This window comes from Elephantulus edwardii, unplaced genomic scaffold (assembly GCF_000299155.1).
Source record: "Elephantulus edwardii isolate Elephantulus edwardi_28Jun2011 unplaced genomic scaffold, EleEdw1.0 scaffold00289, whole genome shotgun sequence".
Classification (NCBI taxonomy): domain Eukaryota; kingdom Metazoa; phylum Chordata; class Mammalia; order Macroscelidea; family Macroscelididae; genus Elephantulus; species Elephantulus edwardii.
The window spans coordinates 606,132-624,607 of NW_006400039.1; the positions used below are offsets into that span (position 1 = coordinate 606,132).

Sequence of the window (18,476 nt, forward strand, 5' to 3'; positions counted from 1 at the left end):
CCCCCCACCTTCTCGGGACCCTGGCCCCCCACTTTCTCGGGACCCTGGCCCAGTCCCGCGGCCCCCAGGACCCTGCGCTGGCCCCCCACCTTCTCGGGACTCTGGCCCCCCACTTTGTCGGGACCCTGGCCCAGTCCCGCCCGCTCGGGACCCCCTGGGCCCCCACCTTCTCGGGACCCTGGCCCAGCCCCGCCGGCCCCCAGGACCCTCCCCTAGGTCTCCTGCCCACTCGGGACCCAGGCCCAGACCCCCGTCACCTTCTCGAGATGCAGACCCCGCTGGCCCCCAGGATCCTGGCCCAGGACCCCCACCTTCTTGGGACCCTGGCTCAGGGCCTCCACCTGCTCGGGACCCTGGTCCAGCCCCTCTGGCCCCCAGGACCCTATCCTGGTTGCCTGCCCCACCCCCTCGGACCTTGGCCACCCACCCTGCTCACCGAGACCCTGCCTCAGTCTGGCTGACCACTGACTCCTGGGCCCCAGGTCTTCAGATCTTGGTTCACTTAGACCATTTGCCTCTGGTCTAGCCGACTGCCCACCCTGGCTGGCCACTCTGGCTGGTATATCTCAGGCGCCTAAGCCTGTTGGACCCCCCCGTTCCCACCCAGGGTCACCCCACATCAGCCCGTGCCTTCTTGTGCCCCTCCCATCACCCCAGGGCACCCTCCTGGCCGAGGACCCCCCAGCTCGGCCCTGGTCGAGGGCTCCCCTCTGGCCTCCCAGCCTTGTCTGCCTCCCTGGAGGAGCCTGGGGTGTGTCCCAGGCCCCCTGGCTTTGGTGCTCCCCATCCTTCAACTGGAGGATCCCTAGAAGGTGGGGGATCCTCTCGGGGAACGCTGGGGGCATGAATGTTGGGGGTGAGTCTGTGGTTTCCTTTGCATGGTGCCCCACTGTCCCCTGCACGAATCCCCTTAGGGACCCCAGTCCTGGGCGTGGTAGGTCCCGCTGGCCGGCTCCTGGGGTCCTGTGGCCTCTGCGCCTCCCTCCCAGTTTGGACTCTGCCCTGGGGTACGATCGATGGAGGCTGGGAGATCACTGCTGACCTGGGACGGGGGACGTCCAGGCTGCAGGCGGTGTGGATTCCCCTTTGGGGTGAGTGTGCCGTTATGTCTGCGGGGTCCCCACTTGTGCCGCCCTGCACTGGAGGCTGGGGGTGGCCGGGCCAGCCTGCCCTTCTGGGAGGCGCCTGTGCGCTCCTGGGTTATTTTAGAGAAGGGCCAGGAGCGGCTGCGTCCGTCTGTCAGTCCTCAGACACTGCGTGGACAGGTCTCCCAGCTCTGGGAGCCGCCTTTCCAGGCTTGTGATTTTGTGGTAAAAACCGTTGAAAACACTGGTTGCCACACCGCTCGCAACTAGCAGGCTTTTCTGTGTGTGGTTGTTTTGGACACAACCCTGAGTGACCCAGTTTTATTTCCTCAAGGGAGCAGAACACCCCTGTCGTTGAGGCCCCCCAGGGCTGTGGCACGTGCCCTGGACCCTGGCAGAACCTGGCTTTACAGTGGAGTGTGGTTGCCTAGGGAGAGACAGTGGCTCTGGCCACACTGCTGCCCACTGTCCAGGGACCCGCTGGCCCCCAGAGTTCATATGTGTTCTGCTGGACCCCTGCTTCTCTCCTCTGCTTGTGGTTTTGTTTAAATGGGGCCGGAAGGCTTGAGAGAGGGCCTGGCTGCTCTGAGGTGGCCTGGATGTGCCATTGGTCACTGAGGGCTGGTGGTGTGGGAGCCGGGGGTCCAGCCAGCCTTGTTGCCCCTGTGGGCATACACTTCCGCAGCCCCGGGTAGGCTGAGCGCAGGAGGAAGTGGGCAGGTGTCAGGGTGCAGAGCCAACGTGTCAGCTTTCAGCGGACAAAGTCTAGGTAGGCTCCTGGCTGTTGTTTTGAATATCTGCCCCCAGGTCGTGTTCAAAGCCAAGGTTGAGAGCCAGTTTTCAGACTGAAAGGCGGAGGAGGGACAGGGGCGTCACCTGTCAGATCTTGCCCAGGAAACCAAAGCAAAGGGCAGTGATGAGATCTGACCCCAAAGTCTGGACTCCCGGGAGGCCTACAGCCTGGGGACGGTGCTGTCCTCTCCCTGCCAGGCTGGTCCACATCTTCAGCCCTGTCCTCTTGCTAGCCACAGGGTCTCTGGGTCTGCTGGGGTTTCACATGTTCAGTTGAAGCTGTCCCCAGAGCTGGGTCCTTTCCTTAGATGTGTGGGGCCAGTGCAGTGTAACAGAGGGTGGCCCTGTCCAGCCTGGCATGGACACCTTGCCTTGGCCATGGGGAGTGTCGCCTTGCTTCCAGGAAGCCGGGCCCTGGGGAAAGTGCTGAGCTGTGTACCCTGTAAGGGCCTGTGGACTCTAGGGACCTCTGCCACCCTGGCGTATCGTCTTCAGAGTGACCACACCAGCCAAGAGTGCAGGCCCTCATGGGCTCTGCCTGGTAGCTCATCACCAGGGCTGTGGGGAGGGACACTGGCCTCCTCTCCAGCTTGGCTTTGGTGTACCTGCCCCCTTTGGTGCCTGGGCAGATGCCCTGCTGCTCCTCCGGCCGGGGCTGTGTCCGACACAGCGAGCCTGGGGGTCCACCTGCCCAGCGTCCACATCTCTGACTGTGGAGTGTGATGGGAGCTGAGAGTGGCAAGCTCTGTGTCCTCCTGTCCGGCACCCCAGGTCCCCTTCCTTGGGCCTCCTTCCCGGCTTGGAGAGGATACAGGGCAGAGAGTAGCCGACACCTCCCGGTGGTGCTTCTGCCCGCGGTTGGGGGTGATGGGAGGATGTCTGGGCTGGAAAGTGGGGCCTGGGTGGCCGCCTCACACTGTGGCGTTTCATCACAAGCGCTCTGGCCCAGTGACAACGTTCCTAGTCGTTGGGGGACCGAGCCCCTGGGGATTACAGAGCTCCTGAGCAGTACTGGAGCAGTGCTGAGAGGGGGGTGCAGGCCTGACTGAGCTGTGGAGGCAGTGACAGCCACAGGTCCGAGGATGTGGCCCTGGGCCTTGGTGACCCTTGAGGGCAGCCCCATCCCTGGTGGTCAGGAAGACTGCACTGCCTGTCCTCGCTGGTCCTCAGTGTCCTGGAGGCCTGCTGCCCACCACTGCTCTTCTCAAGCCCAGGAGACAACCTGTAAGCGTCCTCTGGGGTGAGGATGGCGGGGTGAGAGTGGTTACCTGTGGTCTCCTCACCCCTGTAGCTGGGTTGCTGGTTTCCATGTTTGCCACGGTGCTGGGTTCCCATCACAGGACTGTGGGGTCCTGGGGGAAGCCCCCCACATCCCCTGGAGCAGTGTACCCACGTGCCCATCGGTTCTACCTGCCCACTAGGCTCCTAGGTCCCAGCAGGACACTGATGACCACACACTGGGCTGTGTGCCGGACACCAGTTTGATGTAGCAGCTGTATTGCGGCCGTGGCACGTCTGGCTGTGCTGTGGAGCTGGTGCTGGCTGGCCCTGGCCAGTGTGACCAGGAGCGAGGGGCTGTCTGTGTTCAGAAGCGGAGCTCTTCCTCTGTGTCCGTTTAGACAGGTGCCCATCGGAGGGCAGGCGGTGCCCGGCGGAGGGCGGTCGGTGCCCGGTGGAGGGCGGGCGATGCCCAGCGGTGGGCAGGCGGTGTGAGGTGCTCTGGGGTGGGCACAGTGGGTTCCAGTGCACCAAGTGCTCAGCAGGGGGGACTATGGTCAGTCTTAGGATTCCCAGCTCAGAAACCCGATGAGGGTCGTTCTGGGCAGAAGTGACCAGATGGCAGTGGGGCCCTCACTTAGGGGGCCCTGAAAGGCCCTGTGGCGTGGTGGATGAAGCACCAGGTGCTGACCACGGGGACAGTGTGGTGGTCTGCTCACCTAACATGACAGCCGCAGAGACCGTGGGGCAGTCTGGCATCGACCAGTGGGTTTGGCTCTGGTTTTGATCAGGCCTGGCTCTCGCCGACCTTGGCTGCATGAGCGCCGGGCTCCACAGAAGGCTGGCTGTGGCCGACCCCCCTCAGCGTGCCTGAGCTCGTCAGAGGGTCGGTACCCCCGCAGCCGGCCCCCTCTCTGCTTCAGGCCCTAATCCCCTCGACCCAGACACTCCAATTAAGACACGCAGAGTCATCAGGAGGCGGCACTACAAATTAGAGCCCAGCAGCGGGGCTGCACCCCTGTCTGGAGGCCAGGCGGCCGGCGCCGGCGGCCCCCGTTCTGGAGGGGTCAGCCCCCTCTGCACTCAGAGGCCCTTCGAGTGAAGGCAAGCCTGCGTCCCCACAGGGCGTCCTGACGTCCTGTATGAGGGTGACGTCTGAGCGTCGGACTGGGGAGCCAGTGTGGCCGTGCTGTCCCTGTTCCTCTCTGGAGCGATGTGGTGGTGACCTGCTGGCCTTGTTAGTGTGGGACAGGACTTCTCCCTGTGTGTAGATTTTAGACAGGAATGTTGAGGAAAGAGCCTGGTGAAGTCCTGGGCTACTCCCTGGCAGGTCAGGTCCAAGGACAGACAGAAGGACCTGGCGTACAGATGACAGCCTTACAAAGCCGGGTTGTCGGCTCCCCAGCGGCGGGCTCGGTGGGTTGGAGGGAACCCTGGCATCACACGCACGCGCTCTGACGGCATGTCTCCAGGCACACGGCACATGACGGGGAGAAGCCACACACTCCCCGGCTTCATGCTGACCGCGGGCCAGCTGGCCATCTCACAAGGAGTGCAGGCCGAGTGGACGTGGGGAGCTCAGGCTCATCGGGGCTCCAGCCAGGATGCGTGCTGACAGTGGACATGGCTTGCCCTCAGCGGGGAGGGGGAGCTGACCCTCAGGCTCTGTTGGAGAAGCTCGTGTGTGTTGAGAACATTGGTTCAGATCTCCCTCGAGGGAGGAAGACACGGCAATGTTCCCATAAATATGAGCCTTGGAGACCCTTGGAGCAGCTGCGCCCTGTCCAGCGGATCCCGGGAGTTGGGGCAGGTCCTGTCTCCCAGTGCGCCCCCCCACCCCCCGTGAGCCACCTGGCACTTCTGAACAACTCTCCTGTCACAGGTGAAGGTGCAGCTTCCGCAGGCCCTTTCACCCCACTGTTGTTCCGACCAGCCCTGAAGGGACAGTGTAGGTGTCCGTCCGACTGCCCTTCAGACTCTGGCCTCCTGGTGGCTCGTCACGAGGGCGGGGCCCCGACCTTTCTCCCCAGCTCCTGCCAGCTGTCTCTGCCAAGCCCCAGCCCTGGTGGCGGGTGCTGCACCTGGTAGCTCTTCTCGGCTGACGTCACGATAGCCTCTCAGGACAGGAAGTGTGGGTGCATTTCCCGCTGCCGTGTGACAGCACACGCATGTCACCGCTCAAGCCGTACCTCCTGCTTATGGAGGGCCACACCGGTGTGTGGTCAGCATGGCTGCCGAGCGAAGGTGCTCCGGGGAGAACTGTGGCCAGGCCAGCCTCGGGCGCCCTCTGGGCAGAGCTGACGGATGGCCAAGGGGTTTGTTTTCCTGGTTTAGGGCTACCTGGGCTTTCCAGGACCCCTGTCCCCACGCACCCCGGGCATGCCCTTGAGTGCTGCTGTGGTGACAGCATCACAGTTACCTAGCCAGAAGCCTGGGGTAGGGGATGACCCTCCAAGCCTGCCTGTCCTGCTGCCCTTGTCCCACTGGAGAGGCTGGCCCCAGGTGGACAGCACACAGCTCGGTCTGCGGGGTCCCTGCTTCCCCAGGTGGCTGTCGTCCACAAGCGTCTCCTCGCCGAGACCACACCCTGGTCTGGCTTGTCTGCTCAGGCCACCCTCGGCCCTGGGCTTGTCCGCTTGTGACTTGTTGGTATGTTGTCGTTAGGACTCTGTGAACAAATGATCAGAACTTCTCAGGTGGTTGTGTTGTTAGGTGCCCTTGACCCTATGAACCCAGCTCTAAAGCTCGCGCTGAGGGAGGAACAGCCCCACATCCTCAGCGAGTGGGCGGCCCCCACCCGCACTGCAGCCGCTCAGCCGTGCCTCCTGGTTACCCTGCCTCCTCTGTCGTCCGAGGTCCCCCGCCCTTGTGTGCAGCTGTGGTCCCAGGCAGCCCTCATCTGTGTCTGGCCTGCAGTGGCGCCTGATTGCTCCCCTCTGTCCCCCTGCCCTGTTGGGCTGTGGTCTCAGGGCTGGCCCACGTGCCTCCTGGTCTTTATTCCCCTCTCCACTAACCATCTGGCTTTGTCTCAGGGCCGCCCCTGCCTGTATATGGCTTATAGTGCCCCTGGTCATTGTCCCGACCCTGTCCCCCTGCCTGCCTGCGGTCTCTGGTGCCCCATCTGTGTTTGGATCATGGTGCCTTCTGGTCACTCTTCTTCCTTTGTCCCCATCTGCCCAACTGGTCTCAGAACTGCCCCTACCTGTGTCTGCCTGCTGGTCACTGCCCACCCCATCTCCATGTTCCTTGTCCATCTGGCTGTGGTCGTCTCAGGCTGTTGCTACCCGTGTCACCCATGGTGCCTGCTGGTAACTGTCCTGCCCTCTTTTCATGTCCCTTATTCACTCAGCTGTGGTCTCACGGCTGCCCGTGTCTGCCCGCAGTTCCTGCGTGTCACCAAGCAGTACCTGCCCCACGTGGCCCGCCTGTGCCTCATCAGCACCTTCCTGGAGGATGGCATTCGCATGTGGTTCCAGTGGGGCGAGCAGCGCGACTACATCGACACCACCTGGAGCTGTGGCTACCTGCTGGCCTCCTCCTTCGTCTTCCTCAACCTGCTGGGCCAGCTGAGTGAGTACCCATCCCCGCACGTGCCCGTGTCCAGTCACCCAGGCCGTAAGGCCCCAGAGCACTAGCCACCAGGTGTCAAGGGAAAGTGCTTAGGACACGGGCGGTAGAGCAGGAGCGTGAGGTCCAAGTGGGCGCTGTGGCGTCGGCCTTCCCTGCTCCTGATGGACCGACGACCTGGTGGCCCCTCCTGTCAGTCCCGGGGCTGGGCCTTCCCGTGCCCGCACGGCCATGCGGCTGCTTAGCCTCTCTGCTGGGCTGAGGCCTGTTGGTCACATCAGGGCCACTTGGTCCCTGTCTCCCATCAGTGCGGTCAGTTGGTCCCGGCCACTCCCGGCATTGCCGTTTACCGGGTGCTGGTGGCTGCAGGTGCCCCGGGGCTAGGACGGAGGCCCGGCTCGGCCGGCCTCGCTCGGCCGTGCTGCCCAGCGCCCTGACCCCCCTTCCCGTTGCAGCCGGCTGCATCCTGGTGCTGAGCAGGAACTTGGTGCAGTACGCCTGCTTCGGGCTCTTCGCGATCATCGCCCTGCAGGTCAGTAGCTCACTGCTGGGTCGAGCAAGGGCCTGTCTTCCCGCAGTCCTGCGTGCCTGCCCACCCGGCGGCCTGACGGCTGGCAGACAGGCGGATGGTCCCCGACAGGCCCTGGGCGCAGGGCTGGCAGCTCTTCTGCTGGTCCTTTGAGGAGCGGTGGGACCCTGTTCTGTTGCACACTGCTTCCGGGGAGTGTGCCACTCGGTCAGGCGGGAATGCCCCCCTGCAGTGGTCTCCAGAGTGCAGTGGGCACTGCCTCGGGGCCGCAGGCCGCACTCTGTGACACGCCGAGGGGGCGTTAGGGAGCTGGCATGTGTGCACGGGCATGTCCACTCCCACTAGGACGCGTGCGGGGGTCTGGAGAGCTCCCGGAAGGAACGTCAGCCCTCTGTCTCTCTCCCCACAGACAATCGCCTACAGTATCCTGTGGGACTTGAAGTTCCTGATGAGGTGGGTGCCCTGGGGGTCAGCTCCAGTCTTCTCTCCTCAGGGCTGCGTGTGGCAGACACGCTCTTGTGGTTACCGGGAGAGTCCTTGCCACCGCACCTACCTCCGAGTTAGCCTGAGAAATCCCGTATCTCCAGCAGCCCCCTCGGTGCATGGACCTCCCTGGCTGAGCCTGCGCATTTGCCCTCCGTGGCTGGTGGGTTCAAGCTCCGAGCCTTTTATTTAGCAAGAGTCTAACCTGGCGCCACCAGCCCCTGAGTACTCAGTGCCCACTCAGCACCCGGAGTTGAGTCCAGCTCCCCGCAGCCCTCCACCACGTCCCGAGGCTGCCTGCCTTGCTCCCCGGAGCCACGGGCAGGCCACCCCCGCGGGGCTCCTTCAGACCCACAGTGAGGCCGGCTGGTGGAGGGGTCAGCGGACACTGTCTGTCCTAGGAACCTGGCCCTGGGTGGAGGCCTGCTGCTGCTCCTGGCGGAGTCGCGGTCGGAAGGGAAGAGCATGTTTGCGGGCGTGCCCACCGTGCGGGAGAGCTCCCCGAAGCAGTACATGCAGCTGGGCGGCCGCGTGCTGCTGGTCCTCATGTTCATGACCCTCCTCCACTTCGACGCCAGCTTCTTCTCCGTAAGTACCCGCCCCCCAGACGGCCGGCGCTGGCCTCCCACCGCCTCGTCCCCGGCTGTGTGCCCAGGGGAACCCCGCACTCCTGTGAGGGGGGCAGCACAGACCTCACGCTGCCAGACTGGGCCAGAGCCAGCTAGGTCTGCCAGGCACACCATTGCTGGGTCCAGCCTGTGCCCTGCTTGCTCTCAGCGGACACACTACGTCAAGTCCCTTCGGCCTTCCATTGTTGGGGCCCCAGAGTCTAGAGGGCCCAGCACAGGCCCTGAGCACTGGGCCAGCCGTCTTGGCAGGGGCAGAGGGCAGCTGTGTCCAGCTGGGCTGCTTGGGCAGGAAGGGCCGCTGCTTAGTGGACTCAGCATGTGACATCTTCTCCAAGCCCTCCTGTTTCAGAGCTGGGGTGCCATCCCTGCTGCCTGCTTCCCCACCCCAACTCCCACCCATCTCTCCACCCCCACATGCCTTCTCTCAAGCACAGGGGCCCTGGTGGTGCAGGGCTAAAGGCACGGTTACTAGCTGAAACGTTGGCGGGTTGAGCCCACCAAGGAGGGAGATGAGACCCTCTGCTCCTATCATGCTTCCGGCCTGGGGAGCCCCTGTGCCCACTGCCCTCCAGGTCGCCAGCTTGGCTCGCTTTCGGTTCCCACGTGCCCCATCGTGTGAGCCCGGCACAGCCACCACGGGGGCACCAGCACTTGGCGCTCGCCCTCGCCCTGAGCCCTCCCTGTGCCCACACAGATCCTGCAGAACATCGTGGGCACAGCCCTGATGGTCTTGGTGGCCATCGGCTTCAAGACCAAGCTGGCAGCACTGACGCTGGTGGTGTGGCTCTTCGCCATCAACGTGTACTTCAACGCCTTCTGGACCATTCCTGGGTACAAGCCCATGCACGACTTCCTCAAGTATGACTTCTTCCAGACCATGTCCGTCATCGGGGGCTTGCTGTTGGTGGTGGCTCTGGGCCCAGGAGGCGTGTCCATGGACGAGAAGAAGAAGGAGTGGTGACCGCCCATCCCAGCCGGGCTTGGGCCCCTTGGTGAGCGCCCAGGGCCGTCAGGGTGGACTCAAAACTGCCAGCATTTATGTATCCTCTCCCCTCCCCCCTCGGTGAAGGCACAGATGTTTCCAGAACTCGATTTGCAGACACCCAAAATTGACCTGCTTGGAGCCACTGCCTGGCCTGCCCTCAGAGCTGGCCAGGGCTCTGGTCACCCCTCTCTTAAGTCCTCTCTCTCTCTGGGGGTGGGGGGAGGCCCTCCAGCTGTACTGTGAGCAGATACATCTGTGTATCATTCAATGCGGTCTCCCTCTTATTCTTTTCCACGTTTACATTCTAAGCTAAAACTACTAAATGATTTGGGGGTTTGGGTGGCAATTCACATCGGTGGCTCTAAGGTGGTCTGTGCCCCTCGCTGTGGTATTTTACTACTTAGAGGAACCCAGAACCCAAAGAACAGTATTAACAGGGCGAGCAGAGCCACTTGGTGGCTTCTCCGGGCCCCCCCCCAGTCAGAAGGGCCTGCAGGAATGGACATGGGTCAGCCACCCCAGGATGCCTGGCCCTGGGCACCAGCTGCACTCAGGAAGGCGGGCTGGGACCCCCCAGGCCTCGAGCAGTAGGATCTCCTGTGGGCCCAGCCCACTAAGGGCCCAGCTGCAGGCAGCAGGGACAGCTGGCCCTGAGAGCCACAGGCTCTACCTCACATCTGGCCTTCCCGGATATGGCCGCAGAGCCCCTCCAGTGTCCCTGGCTGAGGGGCCCCCTGGACACTCACCAGGCCCCCCCCCTTTGATTCGTGATGCCTTACCACTTTGATCTCGATCCTGTATTTAAAGTTTTCTAATATTGCCTTACACCGAGTTTCTTCTTGCTGGTGTTTGACTCAGGTGGGGCTTCTGGGAGGAGGGGGGTCTGGGGGGGTTCCCCCAAGGCCCACTGAGCTCTTACCTGAGCAGGTCCACCACTGCTGTCAGCTGGTGCTGTCTCCAGGCCCTGACCTGAGCTAGGGAAGAGTGGGCCTCATCTCAGCACCCCCTGGGGTGGGGCAGGGCAGGCTCATGGCCCATGAGAGCTCAGTCCAGGTCCACCCACCAGGTGGGGGAGACAGGTGCTCTCCAGCCTCCCTCCCACCTTCCTGTGCTTGGCACCAAGATGAAGCTGTGGCCAGGGACGGGGCTCGCCAGGCCCCAGAGGGCTGGTTCTCCCACCGCGTCTCAGCTCTGCTTGGGCCCCCTCCCTTTCAACACAAGACAGCCACTCCATCAAGAATCCCAAGTTGGGCCATCTCAGGCCACTGCTGCTGGCAGGGAGCTGGGTCCCCTCTGTCCTGAGCTTCAAGACTTGGTTATGGAAGGACAGACCCCTGGAGGCCAAGGGGTGCACACCAAGCCCCATAACCAATGCCGAGCGCACACCACCCACCTACCAATTGGTTTTGGCAAAACAATTTCAGAAGTTTGTTTTTTTTTTTCTTTATGTGGATAATAGGTATAAATCTCATTTTATGCTGTATTTTATATCTTAGTTGTGTTTGAAAAGTTTTGATTTTTGGAAACACGTCAAAATAAACGACAGCATTTGTTGTATGCAGTGTGGTCCTCTGGTGTGCTGGGCCGTGAGCAGGGAGGACGCTCCCCGGAGGACGGCCGCTCCTCCCAGCCTCGGGCAGCAGGGTTGGGTTCTCCTCGCTGTGGTGCAGGTTCTCGCAGGCGTGGAGCAGCATCTTCCGGGCCCCAGCTCTGTGGCCCCCCGCCTGCAGCCCCAGTGGCCGCTGTCCTGTCCACCTGTTTGTGAGAGCGGAGGCTCCTGGGTCTGCAGTTCTAAGTTTTGAGTTTCTTTTTCCGGGAGCTCAGCTGCTTCTGCGGCACAAACACAAAGAGTTACCGTGGTCGCTTCGGCCTGAGGATGGAGCTTCAGGGTTCCATGCCGAGTGACCCCACAACTCCCCAGGTGCAGCTCTGAAAACTGCCTGCGGTCCTGCCTGTGCTGCCCCAGGGGACACTGACAGGCAGCGCCGAACGAGCGCCTCAAAGCTCTGAAGTGATGATGGCATCCAGCCTGGTCCGTGTGCCAGACCTCGGTTCCAGAAAGGGATGGTACCCGGTAACCACACCCCCTGCTTTGGGGGCCTAGTGTCCTCTGAGTGGCACAGTCAGCCACTAATGGGAAGGCCAGGCCCCCCAGAAGCACTCTGGGAGAAAGGGCTGGTGATCTCCCCAAAAATCAGCTCTGCTGACACACAGGGTGCTGAGCCAGTCCTGACATCATGGTGTCCCCTTCTGGTTACTTGTCTGTAGTGGCCTCTGGCTCACTGGCCTCCCCTGCCTCTGATAAGGCAGTGCCCAGTTCCAAGCCACGGCTTTTGGGGTGGCCACAGCCAGGAAGTGCCCGGGGGCCCCATCTACCTTGCTCTCATTTAAAGTCCTTAGCACGCCGTCTCTGAAGGAGAGATTTCCTTTTCTACAGAGACTGAGACCGCTGCCACAGCCACCCACCTTCCTGCGCTTGCGGCCTGGCATCCGGCTGGCGTCCGTGTCCTCCCCTCTGCTCCTGGGGCCCTCAGGCTGTGGCAGGTCTTCCTCCGTGTCCATCAGACAGTCCTCGGGGCCATCCCCATTTTCAGTCCCTCCCAAGTCCTTTCTGGCAAACAGCTCGGCTGTGGGGAGCAGAGATCGTGCCTTCTGAGGGGTGGCTGTGTGGCAGCAGTGAGGACAACACACACGGGGTGGGAGGGGGGACAGCGGTGGACAGCATAGAACTGACAGCCGAGCTGAGAACAGGGTGCCATGCCGAGGGTGCCTGCTTACGTGGGTACAGGTCTGTCATGCTGTCGTCACTCTGGGCACCGCCCTCGTCGCTGGACCCGGGCTCCCAGAAATCTCCTTTTCTGCCAGGCAGCCCATTGCTGTCCATCTGGTCTTCACGCCGCCGGCGCCTGTGCAGCAGGCAGGCAGGGACATACTCCACGCCCTGCTTCTGACACTCCTCATCTAGGGGTCAGGGACATGTTAGAACTCCGTGCCCCACAGCCAGTGGTGCATGGTACCATCCCAGCTCCCAGCCGGCATGAGACAGGAGATGAGAACGATGCAGGTGGACTGGGGCCCCCTCCCTGCTTCTGGTTCCGGTGGGGTGCTGGCACCTGGATGTGGAATGCAGCTCAGCCCTCACCGCACAGCCTGGAGCCCTCGGGCACAGTGACCAGGGCTTCCCTGGGGTGGGTGGCTGCTGGGAGCGGAACTGCCCTGTCCTTGCCAACCTTGCTCTCTGAGGAGCTGGGATAGGGCTCCCACAGAAAGCTCAATCCCATCACCCCGCAACAAGTTGATAAACCAAGGGGTCACACAATGGGACAGGAGTGGGTCCTGAGCGCAGAGAAGACCCTCTGCTCCTCCCCAGCACCCTCAATACACCCACCTTGCACGTGCTCTGGGACAGGAACTGCAGCGCCCCACCCCCGTCCCCTCTGCAGCCGTCCTGCTGAGTCTCCACAGCCACACGCTGCTTCAGACCCAACACAGACCCCCGTGCCCCCCACGCCCTTCCGTCCTCAACCTAAACTCCCTGGGTGTTGGCAGGCCCCAGAGTGAGCTTCTACCCTCTATGATTCTTCCCAAACAGCCCATACGGTGAGGACCACCGTCCACCCGTGTGCCATGCAGGAGTGGACACACGCCAACCACCAGAGGGCGGGTGGCCAAGACTGCTACCTCCCGAGGCGCACTGTCTTGGAAGGACCCTCCATGCTCACACAGGTACACCCTCTGGAAAAGCTGCACTGCCCTGTGAGGACGGGGTCTCCCCTCAAAGGCTGCACCCTGGAGCCCAGTGCACCCCACACTCACACTTGCGCAGCGCCGTCTGGAAGCGGTGGCCCTGCGTGTGCCTCCGCACGTGCTCAGGCTGCCTGTTGATGTGACGCAGGGTGAGCTTGCAGAACAGCTGGTGCCTGTGGACGGGAGACCGTTCTCGAGAGGGCAGCCCGGACCCTCCACTCGGTAACAGGGCCACTCACCCTGGCCTCTGCTGGTACTGTTGTTAAGTGCCATTGAGTCGCAGGCGACTCATAGCGACCTCATGAATCAAAGTCCTGGACACCTCCTATATAACTTCCGTCCTCTCCCCAGGTTCATAGGGTTTCCAGAGGTAAGCTATTATGGAAGTGGAAGCCCCTCCTGCTTCCAAGTTTGTTTTAATTGGGGGGGGCCTCCACCCAACACTGTCCACCATGGGTGACCATTATGCGTGTGACACATCAGTGTCACAGTGTTCGGCTTCACAGTGACCACGAGTTACCCCTGTACCTCTGCTGGTATTAGTTTCCAAAACATCCCAGTAAGTCCTCCTTGTGCTGTGCTGGTTGGACCCCCGGAGGCTGCAGGCGCAGCATGGAGACCCACCACCCCAATATGGAGCTAAATCAAAGATTCCCATTTGTGTTGATGTGAAGGTCACGTCAGTGGAGCCCTGGTTCATCTGGGGTTACAGCACCCAGCGTCCCTGACTCACGGATAGGTGGCTTCCTCTAGGGGTGCCTGACCCTCCTGGGGAGACGGGAGACCCACCCTCTTCGGTGTCCTCCCCGGAGGTAGCTGGCTCACAGCTCTGAGCGCAGCCCTGGGGGAGGTGGGCAGGTGTGCTCCAGGAGGGGATCCCCAGCCCCGACATACGGGTTCTTGGTGCTGGGCACAATGTGCGGCTCGAACTCGGAGTAGCTAAAGGCGGGGTCCGCGCGCACCAGCCGCTGGTACTTCTTCCCGCTGGTGTAGACCTGGAGCGCAGACAGGCGGCAGGGCAGCTCGTGTCCCGTCAGGGTGCACGTCACCTGGGGGGAGACGAACGCGCTGTCCGGGTCAGGCTCCCGGCCCCGTCCCCCGCGCCCCATCCCCGTCCCGCGGCCCCGGCCCCATCCCGTCCCCGTCCCATCCGCCGCGGCCCCGTCCCCGTTCCCCGTCCCGCTGGCCCGCTCTGGCCGCCGTGCGGACCTTGGCGCCGCCGGGTTGGAGCCGCAGCGCGGGGTGCCGGCTCAGCAGGGCGCGCACGTCGGCCGGCAGCGCATCCATTCTCCCGCCAGCGCCGCGCACACGTGGGCGGACCGGCTCGGAAACGCCCCGGAAGTACATGAGCCCGCGTCCCGGAAGTGTTCGTAGGCTTCCGGCGCGATGGCGTCTGGGTGGATGTCCCGGGTGGGCTGGAGGCTGCTGCCGCGCACGGGGGGCGTGGGGCCGGTGAGCGGGGCGCACGGGCCGGGGTGCACGGGCCGGGGTGCACGGGCTGGGGTGCACGGCCCGCAGAGCAGCCCTGCACGGAGCGCGCCCCCAGCCTGCCTCTGTCTCCGCAGGTCTCGGGCAGTGCCATGGGGAGAAGCGTCCTCTGGGCCCCCCTGCGCCCAGGTGAGGAGTGTGCCCGGCCCTGTGTGTTCAAGGGCCACCTGGATCAAGTGAGCCCTCAGGGTGCACCCAGGGCGTGTGAGGAGAGACTCGTCCAGAAGTGTGGTAGACCCGGCCTTGATGATGTGCTGGTCTGTTGTCGAGGGCCTTGCTCAGTTCCGATTTTTTAGAGACTCCAGTGGGACAGAGTGGAACCGCCCCGGGGACTGCCGGTGGGTTAGTGGGTGCAGACCGCAGACTTGGGGTTGCAGCCTGTGGCACTGGCGCGGGTGCGTTGGTGCCGTGACATGAAGGCTCAGAGTAAGGCCTTAACCACCATCCGTGCCACCCTCAGTGTCCAGCAGGGACCTGTGTGCAAGGCCAGCCCTTTGCACGTCTGTCAGCTCCCCGAGGACAGCGCGGTCGTGTGCGATGGAGCAGCTGTGAGCCGCACCATTTTGGTTTTAGGGGGGCCTCCAGGCCTCTCCCTGAAATGTGATTACGGGAGAGTGCATGCTCGTGTTCAGTGTTCCTCGCACTGGTGGGCACCCAGTGCCCCTGAAGTCGCCCAGCACATTCTTGAGTGTAAAAGTGCAAGCGGGCTGTTAAGTATTCGGGTCCTGGTCTCTGGCAGAGCACCTTGTCTCGTGCTTTCAGATCAGCTCTAGCCCTCGGTGACCCCACATCCCAGATCCAGGTCCACCTCGGTCCTCCCTGTCCTCACAGCACTGCTGCAGCTGTCTCAGTTCATTGGCAGGCGTGATGTTTGTCTCTGAAGGGCTGGTCTGCCCTCACAGCATGCCCAGCGTCCCCTTTCCTTGGCCATCTGACCTTGTTGAATCTGCGTGTCCTTCTGGGGGCTGGGTACTTGGCTGGGTCCACATGCGGCCTCACCCGTTCCCTCCTGTCCTGGCTGAGGAGGTTGGAGGTCAAGGACAGCCTGCCCTACCCTGCTGCTTCCGCCCTTTAGGCTCAGGCCACTGTTGCAAAGCCAGCACTGCCTGCGCCTCATCTGCCTCCCTGGGGGTGGCCAGGAGGGGTGGGGGTGGGGTTGCTGGCCCAAAGGTGAAGCCACCAGCCGCTGTGCTCCATGGACAGACAGTCTGCCCCTGAAACAGACACAGCCTTGATGGACAGTGGGCCCTGCGGGTCTGAGCGAGACCTCACTTGGTGACGTGGGTGTGGGTTTGTTTAGGGGGCTGGAGGCCGAGCAAGTGTGGCAGTTCCGCAGCGGAGGCACCCATCAGAAAAGAGGACGATGCCGTCCTTCAGTGGCTCCTGCTTCTCATCCCTGTGACTGCTTTCGGCCTAGGGACGTGGCAGGTAAAGGCCGGCATCCCCCACTGCCTGGGCCCTTCTTCCTCAGCCATCTGCTCGGGGCACTGCTCACCTGTGCCCACAGGTCCAGCGCCGGAAGTGGAAGCTGAAGCTGATTGCAGAGTTAGAGTCTCGAGTTAGAGCTGAGCCCATCCCTCTGCCTGCAGAGTGAGTGTGACCCTCTGCCCGGGGCTGGGGAGGGGGCCCTGGCTTTGTTTCACCTGCTGGCCCCGCTGTGGTCCTGGCCCTCAGATAGATGAGGGGCTGCCCAACAGACACAAACTCTCCGCCTGGGGCCCTGCCTTTCACCCTCAGGGCAGGGTCCCAAGGCCCCTCTATCCACAGCTGTGTAGAGAGGTGGTGGCTGCAGGTGCGGGTGCATTGGGGTCCTGGCAGGAGGGTGGTGCTGGCCTCCGGCAGCTCTGCCCCAGCGGGTGTCATGAAGGGGAGCAGGCCAGCGCCTACCTGGCTCACAAGTCAGCTTCCCTATGGAATCCTGTTTTGCTTAAACCTGTGGCTGCTGCTAGACTGGTGGCAACAGGTCTGTCCTGCTGCCTCAGCCCCTGACCCAGCCCACCCTCACCCCCTAGCCCCATAGAGCTCAACAGCCTCGAGTACAGGCCAGTGAAGGTCAGGGGCCACTTTGACCACTCCAAGGAGCTGTATATGATGCCCCGGACCATGGTGGACCCGGCCAGGGAGGCCCGTGAGGCCGGGCGCATCTCCTCCTCAGCTGAGAGCGGTGCCTACGTCATCACCCCCTTCCACTGCTCTGCCCTGGGGTGAGTACCGCAGGGTATGCCTCCCTTTTGTGAGACACTAAAGATACCCGGAAGGGTTATTTCTAGCATTTGAGATAACAGGGTTCCAACCTGGGTTAAAAGAACAATCCCACTGCTGACCAGCTTTAAAGCCTGGCTGCTGGCCCTGTTTCCAAGGCGGTCAACTTTCAGGGAGCTGGCCTGGTTTCCTCCCATAGGGACAGAGAGGTTTTATTTAGCAGCTCACAACCTTCGTTCTTGGCAAGTTTGTTCCCCAGCAACTTGTGATGGTCAGGGAAAGCTTCTAGTGGGCGTCTGACGCTGGGCGTTTAACCTCCCGAAAAGCACGTGCTGCTGGGTCCTGGATGCCTGTGGTAACTTCAGAAAAGTGCAGCCTCAGAAAACCCACATTTTAAGTAGCAAAATGTATGTATATGGCCCTGGAGTTATGCAGAGGCAAGAGTTTTACAACCTTACGTAGCTTCAGTGCTGGTGGCAGTTTAAGTAGCAACTGCCCAGCAGGGAAAGCTTGCGCCAAGAGGCCACCAGCCTCCCCTCAGGACAGTGGACAGGCTGGTTAATTGCTGTGGGGCTGTCTGCACCACCAGTCACAAGGGGGGGGAAAGATTCCAGAACTCTTGGTGTATGATCTCCAAAACCTGAGCGGCTGTGCTCCTGGCACCGTGTCTGGCCCCTAGGCAGCTTCCTCCTCACACAGGAGAGGTGCTGGCACTGAGTACTACTGTTTCCATTGCAGAGTCACCATCTTGGTGAACAGAGGATTTGTCCCCAAGAGGAGAGTGAAGCCAGAGACCAGGCAGAAAGGCCAAGTAAGGGCACCTACCACTCCCACCTCATGCCCAGTCCCGCCCTGAGACAAGCCCTTTTCCTGGAACCTCTCGCCTCCTCCTCAGATCCAGGAGGAAGTGGACCTGGTTGGGATGGTGAGGCTCACTGAGACCAGGAAACCGTTCGTCCCAGAGAACAACCCTGAGAGGAACCACTGGCATTACAGGGACCTGGAGGCCATGGCCAAGGTCACAGGCGCAGAGCCCATCTTCCTCGATGCAGATTTCAGTACGTGATGACTATCTGTGCACCCAGAAGTACAGCTCTTGTGAACACCATGTGTCCCCGTACCTAGTCTGACCACTGTCCCTACAGAGAGCACTGTCCCCGGAGGGCCCATCGGAGGGCAGACGCGTGTCACACTGAGGAATGAGCACCTGCAGTACATCGTCACCTGGTGAGCACCTGGCAAGGCCCACCTGCTCCCCCTCCTGTCACCCCAGGGTGACAACTCTTTATCCCACCCACTCAGGTATGGCCTCTGTGCAGCCACATCCTACCTCTGGTTTAAGAAGTTTGGTCGCTGGACCCCTGGCATGAGGTAGCGGGATGCACCTCCGATGGATTTCCAAGAGTTGATATGGCTTTTTTAAAAAAAAAAATAAAATAAAATTCCAGTGCTGACCTACTGTGTGCTGGCTCCTGTTTTAAGAGCTTTCCCAGTTTGATAGACACCACTCTTGTCCTTGCTGGCTGCCTGTACACCAACACAGCTCACAACACACATGCCTTCGACCCACAGGCCAATAACAGACAGTGGAACGGTTTATTCTTAATAAGTTTATTCTTATGTACAGAAGAGTCAGTGTGTACATCAGCCCAGTTTGGTGGCGAGTTCCTTGGCCTTGGCCTTCTCCAGCTTGGCGATGCGGGCCACTGACTTGGGCCCCAGGACGTTGCCTCCCCAGTGGCGGCGGATCT

At 62.1% G+C, this 18,476-nt stretch overlaps 4 protein-coding genes across 5 annotated transcripts in view; 2 read left to right on the forward strand and 2 right to left on the reverse strand.

The window, feature by feature from the left end:
- The window catches only part of SURF4 (surfeit 4), a 9,830-nt gene extending 566 nt beyond the window's left edge, over positions 1–9,264 (forward strand). Inside the window, exons 2-6 of one of the 2 annotated variants that reach the window (XM_006900564.1) lie at positions 6,479–6,665; positions 7,118–7,194; positions 7,601–7,644; positions 8,076–8,262; positions 8,998–9,264. In XM_006900564.1, the coding sequence (XP_006900626.1) occupies positions 6,479–6,665; positions 7,118–7,194; positions 7,601–7,644; positions 8,076–8,262; positions 8,998–9,264 (762 nt within the window). Of the gene's footprint in view, positions 1–6,475; positions 6,666–7,117; positions 7,195–7,600; positions 7,645–8,075; positions 8,263–8,997 lie in introns of both variants that reach the window. The other variant, XM_006900565.1, reaches the window with a different exon arrangement.
- A 1,554-nt stretch (positions 9,265–10,818) lies between these two features.
- SURF2 (surfeit 2) lies at positions 10,819–14,322 on the reverse strand. The gene is made up of 6 exons (XM_006900624.1): positions 14,245–14,322; positions 13,930–14,084; positions 13,105–13,208; positions 12,067–12,249; positions 11,755–11,915; positions 10,819–11,043 (listed from the first exon to the last, which is right to left on the reverse strand). The coding sequence occupies exons 1-6, from the start codon at positions 14,320–14,322 to the stop codon at positions 10,819–10,821; spliced, it is 906 nt and encodes a 301-aa protein (XP_006900686.1).
- Positions 14,323–14,421: 99 nt separating this feature from the next.
- On the forward strand, positions 14,422–18,100 carry SURF1 (surfeit 1). The gene is made up of 10 exons (XM_006900625.1): positions 14,422–14,487; positions 14,601–14,699; positions 14,901–15,123; positions 15,824–15,951; positions 16,031–16,113; positions 16,536–16,727; positions 17,464–17,536; positions 17,621–17,783; positions 17,871–17,952; positions 18,028–18,100. Exons 1-10 carry the CDS (start codon positions 14,422–14,424, stop codon positions 18,098–18,100), a joined length of 1,182 nt encoding a protein of 393 aa, XP_006900687.1.
- A 236-nt stretch (positions 18,101–18,336) lies between these two features.
- RPL7A (ribosomal protein L7a) overlaps positions 18,337–18,476 on the reverse strand; it is an 18,365-nt gene continuing 18,225 nt past the window's right edge. The window contains exon 7 of the mRNA XM_006900626.1: positions 18,337–18,474. Within this exon, the coding sequence (XP_006900688.1) occupies positions 18,370–18,474 (105 nt within the window). The 3' untranslated portion in view covers positions 18,337–18,369. The remainder of the gene's footprint in view (positions 18,475–18,476) is intronic.